Raw genomic sequence first — 7293 nt, forward strand, 5'->3', positions numbered from 1 at the left:
TGACTGATTTTAAACGACTAAGTATTACAATTCGACTTGAAAATTGTTTTGTAAAAATTTACCTACGATCACTCTGGTGATTCGAGATTCGGTCTAAACTTTTAGGCCGGGTTTAGACTGTTATATTCATTATTTTAATAGTTTATATATTTATAAACTTTAAAGAATTAAATCAAATTTTTATTTTCTAAGAGGTGAATGTAAAATTTTTATTAATTTAAAATTTTAAAAGTTTCATTTTAGGGAGCGGATGCCCTGGACAGCCCCACGCTATGCCACAAGCCAGGGCAGGTTGAACCCGACCGGTTGAGAGTATTTTGTCACAATCCGCAACTGCAATATACGCATGAGAAAGAAAATACATCCGTATCAAAGTAAGAGTTAGTGCCTTGAACACATTATTCAGCTCTTACATTCATTGGAAAACAATGTCAGTTGCCTTTATTCATTTGAAACCCTATAGAAGGGACGTTTCTCATTTAGAAGTTGGCAACCTCAGAGCTTGCGAGGGAGAAACAATGGGAGACCAAACCCCATTTTCAGCTTTGTCTAATGTGTGGGACAAAGTGAAACCATTCTTGGCAATCGTCTCCTTGCAGTTTGGATATGCAGGGATGTATATCATCTCCTTGGTTTCTTTAAAGCAGGGCATGAGTAATTTCATCCTTTGTACCTACCGTCATGTTTTCGCCACCATTGTCATTGCTCCCTTTGCCTTTGTTCTCGAAAGGTTTCGTCTTCTTTACCCAGTTTCTCAAATAGATAGACCACGTTATTTCATGGATCAATTCCTTAGCTTGTTTTCTGCCTTTCCATTGTTTTATGCAGGAAAATCCGGCCAAAGATGACCCTTCCTATCTTCCTCAGGATTGTGGTTCTTGGTTTCCTCGAGTAATGCTTCTTTTTTATATACACACCCACTGTGAATATATGTCCGATATGAATATGTTCTAAGGGTTCTGTTCGATCTTGAAAGCTTTAACATATTCATCTATAGAGGATATGTAGCAATTGAAATGACAATCGAGTGTACATCTTTTAGCATATATCCTCAACGAGGTCATGCATGTATGCTTGTTCTTGATATATATATATATATATAAGCACGATAAGAAGAAAGGGAAATTATCAATACATGCTGACCAAAGAATGTAAAGGGTCTTTGTTGATTGTATTCTACAGGCCAGTGCTTGACCAGAACTTATACTACCTGGGAATGATGAAGACAACTGCAACATATTCATCGGCGTTCGTCAACATGCTTCCAGCTGTTACTTTCATATTGGCAATGATTTTCAGGTGAGAATTCGGACCAATTTAATTCCATCATTTATTAATATATATATATATACACGTATGTGCTGAATCATTGCTTAATATGCTAATTATATCAATCAGGTTAGAGAAGATCAATTTGAAGAAGATATACAGTGTAGCGAAGATCATTGGAACAGCAATCACTGTGGTAGGGGCAATGGTGATGACATTGTACAAAGGTCCCATTGTTGATTTCATCAAATCAGGAGGCGTGGCACACCATGGAAACACCACTGAATCTGCAGACAAACACTGGGTTACCGGAACCATAATGCTTCTAGGAAGTATCTTAAGCTGGTCAAGTTACTTTATTTTGCAAGTGAGTGGAGACATATTCAAAGTTTGGTTTAAACTAAATACAAATTCTCGACCTAATTGTATTGGTTATGGTTTCTGGTTCAGTCCTTCACGTTGAAGATGTACGCAGCGGAGCTCTCTCTTACAGCTTGGATATGTTTAATGGGAACGGTCGAAAATGCAGGATTGTCCCTTATCATGGTTCGAGGCCTAAGTGCATGGAAACTAGGTTGGGATTCAAGGCTCCTTGCTGCAGCTTACTCTGTAAGTGCCTCAATAAAAACCAAATAAAATGAATACATCAACAAAAAGTAGAGCTACCAACTTTTGTTTATTGCTTTACAAGCCTTTTTGGCCAGCCATTGATGCACTTGAAAAGTTCTATAAAAACAAAAATAAGCAAACACACGAAACACAAGTGGATTGACACTTCAATGTTTCAATATTGTGATTGGAGTAGGGAATAGTTTGCTCTGGGATTGCGTATTACGTGCAAGGAGTCGTGATCCGGGAACGAGGGCCAGTATTCCTTACATCATTCAGCCCTCTATGCATGATCATCACCGCTGCTCTCGGTACCTTTGTTTTAGCAGAAAAAGTCCACCTTGGAAGGTATATTGACAGTTTGACACCAATTATGAAAATATGGTGCACCATCAAGTGTTAAAGATAATTACTTTTACCAGATAGTGACACAATGCACAATATAACCATTAAAATAATCTACACGTCTTATTCATCTAGTGGATTCTGATTACTGCTTCGTTTTTTTTTTTTTTTTTTGTTGTTGTTTTGTGGTTGATTTCAGCATTCTTGGAGCCATTATCATAGTCTCAGGGCTTTACACCGTGGTGTGGGGTAAAAGCAAAGACGGGAGAAACCTAGAAAGTGATGAGAAAAGCAAAGGCCTGCAAGAATTGCCAATCACAAACAATGCTAAATCTATCAATGTTAATGATAGCATTGATGGAGCTGCAAGAATCGTTAAGATTCCAGCTTCAAACAGTCCCTTTAGCACTCGACGGACATAAGAACATTTCCTTAATTTCCATTCTTTATAAATTTCAAGCGAAGTTGACCTTCCACAAGCAAAAAAAAAAATACTATGTAACCATCCCATCCCATCTCTCTCTCTCACACAGCTTCGCTGCATCTAAGAAATCTGTGTCATATGTATCAAATTATGATTGTACTCTGAAGATTTTGATTTGAAGTAAAAAACCCTAGCAATTTCCTTTTGTTGTTTCGAAGGGTTGAGTTTTATTTGAGTAGCAAAACAACTGAAAACTAAAAAGATAAAACAAAGAGCACACTCAATTGGTTAGCAATTACAATCCATTTTTCCGTATGAGGATTTATTTACAAAATAATCTACAATCATTCTAACAATACAAATGAGGATTTAAAGTCAACTCATATCTTATTAAGTGAATGTATATCATGATTAAGATAAAGTTTTGATGTATTCTAAATTCTAATAGTTATTAAAATTAGATATCTACTTCATTTATATTTCTTATGCCTATAAATAGAAATTTTGATCAAGCATTATAGTCATCCCTTTTAATCAATAAAGTACATTTTCTATTGCTTTCATATTTTCTTTGTTGTTTATTCTCTCCATCGCTCTTTATTTTATAACACGTTATAGCATGATGATTCTCTATTTTTTCAAAAACTTTCGAAGTTGTCCCACCAATCAAATTCTTTTTCACTTTAAATTTTCACCCTTACAACTTCATCTTCGGAATATGGTTCTTATTCTCGATCTTTTATTTATTGTACAAGTATGGGTAAAGTATAGATTTGGTAAGAAACTTTTATATTTTGACCATATTTTCTTTTTTAATTAAGGTATGACTACTATTAATTTTTATTTGACATAAATTTCACATTCAGATGATATTTGATTTTTGCCTTTTTAAGTTAATTTTTTTTTATGTAAAAGACATAATTATTGATTAGATATGTTTGCTATTAATATGATATGTTTTTTTCTCTTTTTTTTAATTAAGTTATATTATGCATAATATTTTTATGTTTAAATTTTTTTTCTTGTTATTTATTCTTGAAATTTTATTAAAATTATGGTGGAAAGTGTTATTAACTTGTTAATATTGAATGATTGTATGATATCTTTTAAATTGAACTTATAAATATTTTATTAGAGCAAGATAAGATTTTATAACATATATATATGTGATATTGAGTACAATATGTATCAGATAATTTTCAAGCATCGTACATGAAAATTTTGATTATTTATTAAATGATTTTTACTATTTGATTGTAGATGTTATTACGAAAACAAAGTTATTTTACTTGTAATAGTGCTCGTGATAATAGTCAAGGTGATGACGATAATGTTAAAGATCTTCAGGTATATTTTACTATGTTTTATTTATTATATTATGTTTATTATAATTGGAGACTAATCATGACAACATGAATATATAGATTTTGATTTGAAATCTCGCGCATGTGTGCGATGGTGATTATGAAAAAAAAATCTATTGGGATGTTTATAAGTCCGTCCTACTAGATTTGTTGCATTCCCCGAAATGAATGTAAACATAAAGAAAATAAAAGAAGTACTCATGGACCACTAAAACTAGGAACATAGTAATAAATAAGAGAATAATGAGAGTTCTTAAGATAACTTTTCAAAGGGTAAAGATAACTTATGTTATCAATGTGATATGAAAGATTATTGGTCACATATGTGATGTATGCCCAAATATTGTGTCTCTATTAATATTCTTTAAGGAATGATATGAGAATGTAGTAATGAATTTTGTCATTATAGATAGAAAATATTTATCTTATTTGGTATTGAAATAAACAAATATATTACAGTATTTGATAGTACAAAATTAGTTAAAAGCTGCAAAAGAGCTAATATATCAATATCTAAAAAGCACAAAGTTTGTGATACTTAATGCATTAGTTTTAAAATATGTTCATAATGGATCTCATATTGAGATTGTGAATGAGGAAAAGATTACATTTCATATGAATCAAAAGAGGATTGGGTTATTTATATTTTGAATCGAACTTGGGACCTCTCGCACGCTAAGCCAGAATCATACCACTAGACCAAATGTCTTATATTTGACGATGTTGACATATTCCCTGAAGCAAATATTACATATAATTGTTTGAAAGTTATATTTATTTATTAACTTAATTGCATTATAGACTTCATAATGATTTAAACATTTCTAGTAGTAAATGTCACAATAGTATTTATATATAGATACAAAATAAAAAAGAATGACAATAAAATTATCAATTTGTTACAATTTAGTACAATTTAAATACGTGTTAAACCAGAAGTTTAGTAATGCAAATGCATTTACGACTTGGCATGACCAGTTAGACCATCTTGGATCATATATGATGCGAAAATTAATTGCAATTCATATGGACATTCATTAAAGAACCAGAAGATTCTTTAATTGAAAGAATTCTCATTTGTTACTTATTCTCAATGAAAATTTATTCTTACAAACTCACTAGCTAAAGTTGAGATTTAATGTCTTGCATTTCTGAAATGAATATAGGCTCATTCATCCACCATATATATGGTTTTGATATTTTACGATTTTGGTACATGCATCTACAAAATAATCACATGCGTTATCAACTCACAACCTATTGTTTGTGAGATTGCTTGTTTAAATGATTAATTTCATATCATGCAATTAAAACAATTCATCTTGCTAATGTTGGTGAGTTTACATCCCAAGTTTTCAATGATTATTGCATGTCAATTGGGATAAAAGTTGAACATCTTGTAGCTCATGTTCACACATAAAATGATTTAGTTGAATTATTTATCAAATGCCTCCAACTAATAGCTAAATCATTACTTATAAGAATAAAACTTTCTATTTCAGCATGAGATTGTATTGATTTACATGTTGTACGCATCAACCCAATAAATTATGAATACTCCCTATTACAATTGATTTTTGGTCAAGAGTCAAATATTTCCCATCTTACAATTTTTAGATGTGCGGTATATGTTCCAACTGCACCACCACAACGCAAAAAGGTGGGTCATAATAAGAGATTGGGAATGTATATTTATATGAATCTCCTTATAATATTTTTAAGCTATTAATTCAAGATTTAATTATGACATGAGTTGTTAGTTTTCCCAACATTAAGGGGAGAGGATAAAAAGTTGGATTAATAAAGTACTTGAAATGAATTATCAATGTCTAAGATCCTCGTACAAAGCAATATGATCTAGAAGTTCAACAGATGATTCATTTTACAAATCAACTGCCAGATTCATTAAATCTCACATACTAGCTAAAAATGCTCTAATACGAATTGATGTCCTAATAGGGCAAACTTTTAGTGTAAAAGAAAGTAATCCATGCCTAAAGCGTGGATGACCAGTCGGTTCCAAAGATAAAAATCCTCATAAAAGTAAAGGAGCAAACATTTAAGATGGTCATATAGTGGAGGTAGGGGTTCCTAAAGAGACCCATGACATAACTAATTATGAAACTCAAGATGAGATTCAAGTACCTAAAAGTGAAAATGAAAATGATGAAAATAAAGAGATCTTAATAAGTTATGTCAATACGAGAAAAAGAAGTAACTGAAAAAAAATGTAATTGTCGACAACAATTTTGCTTATAATATTGCTATTGAAATAACAAAAGAAAATGAGAATCTTGAGCCTAAATCTATTGAGGATTGTAAAAATAGAAAAGATTGGCCAAAATAGAAAGATGCAATTCAAGCAGAACAGAATTCACCTTCTAAACATTAGGTTTTTGGACCTGTAGTCCAAACACCTAAAAATGTAAAGCCGGTAGGATATAAATGGGCATTGCAATTATTTATACATGGTTTGAAGAAGTAGCAAATAATGTTTACTTTGTTTAACTCTATGATATGGCAGTACCCCTACATGTAAAAAAAATCATGTTTGAGATCAACCTTTTTGTAGATCTAATATGTATCCAGCATCAGCATAGCCAACTAATAGGGACTTTGAATTATTTGAATAAAATAACCCCATATCAATAGTCCCTCTGAGATATCTAAATACATGTTTAATTTCATTCCAATGTCTACGTGTTGGAGAAGAGCTAAATCTTGCTAACAAGTTTACAGCGAAAACTATATTAGGTATTGTGTTGTTTGCAAGATACATCAATGCCTCTATGACAATCAAATATGGTACTTTAGGACCAAGAAACTCTTCATCATTCTCACAAGAATGAAATTGATCTTTATTCACATCTAATGATCATACAACCATTGAAGTACTCAACGGATGTGCTTTTCTATGTAAAATTTCTTTAATATCTTTTTCGTATAAGTTATTGATGAACATGAATTTCATCTTTTAAATGCTCGATTTGTAAGCCAAGATAAAACTTTAATTTTCCAAGATCTTTCATTTTAAATTCTTTCTTTAAATAATTTACTGTATTTTGAAGCTCTTTAGGAGTTTCAATAATATTTAGATCATCAATGTAAACAACAATTATCTCAAAATCTGATCCAAACCTTTTTATAAAGACACATGGCCAAATTGGATCTTTTTTGTAACAATTTTTTAACAAGTATTCATTCAGATGATTATACCACATACGTCCAGATTGTTTTAATCCATATAAACTTTTCTTTAATCTGATCGAGCAATTTTCTCAA

The 7293-nt window shown here is 31.4% G+C and overlaps 1 protein-coding gene across 1 annotated transcript; it reads left to right on the forward strand.

Moving 5' to 3' along the window:
• Positions 1-413: 413 nt before the first annotated feature.
• Positions 414-2852, forward strand: LOC107962501 (WAT1-related protein At4g08300). Its single transcript, XM_016898912.2, has 7 exons — positions 414-730; positions 829-891; positions 1183-1299; positions 1399-1636; positions 1720-1878; positions 2075-2226; positions 2423-2852. Exons 1-7 carry the CDS (start codon positions 429-431, stop codon positions 2643-2645), a joined length of 1254 nt encoding a protein of 417 aa, XP_016754401.1. The 5' UTR covers positions 414-428; the 3' UTR covers positions 2646-2852.
• Positions 2853-7293: the final 4441 nt, after the last annotated feature.

This window comes from Gossypium hirsutum, chromosome A06 (assembly GCF_007990345.1).
Source record: "Gossypium hirsutum isolate 1008001.06 chromosome A06, Gossypium_hirsutum_v2.1, whole genome shotgun sequence".
Lineage (NCBI taxonomy): Eukaryota > Viridiplantae > Streptophyta > Magnoliopsida > Malvales > Malvaceae > Gossypium > Gossypium hirsutum.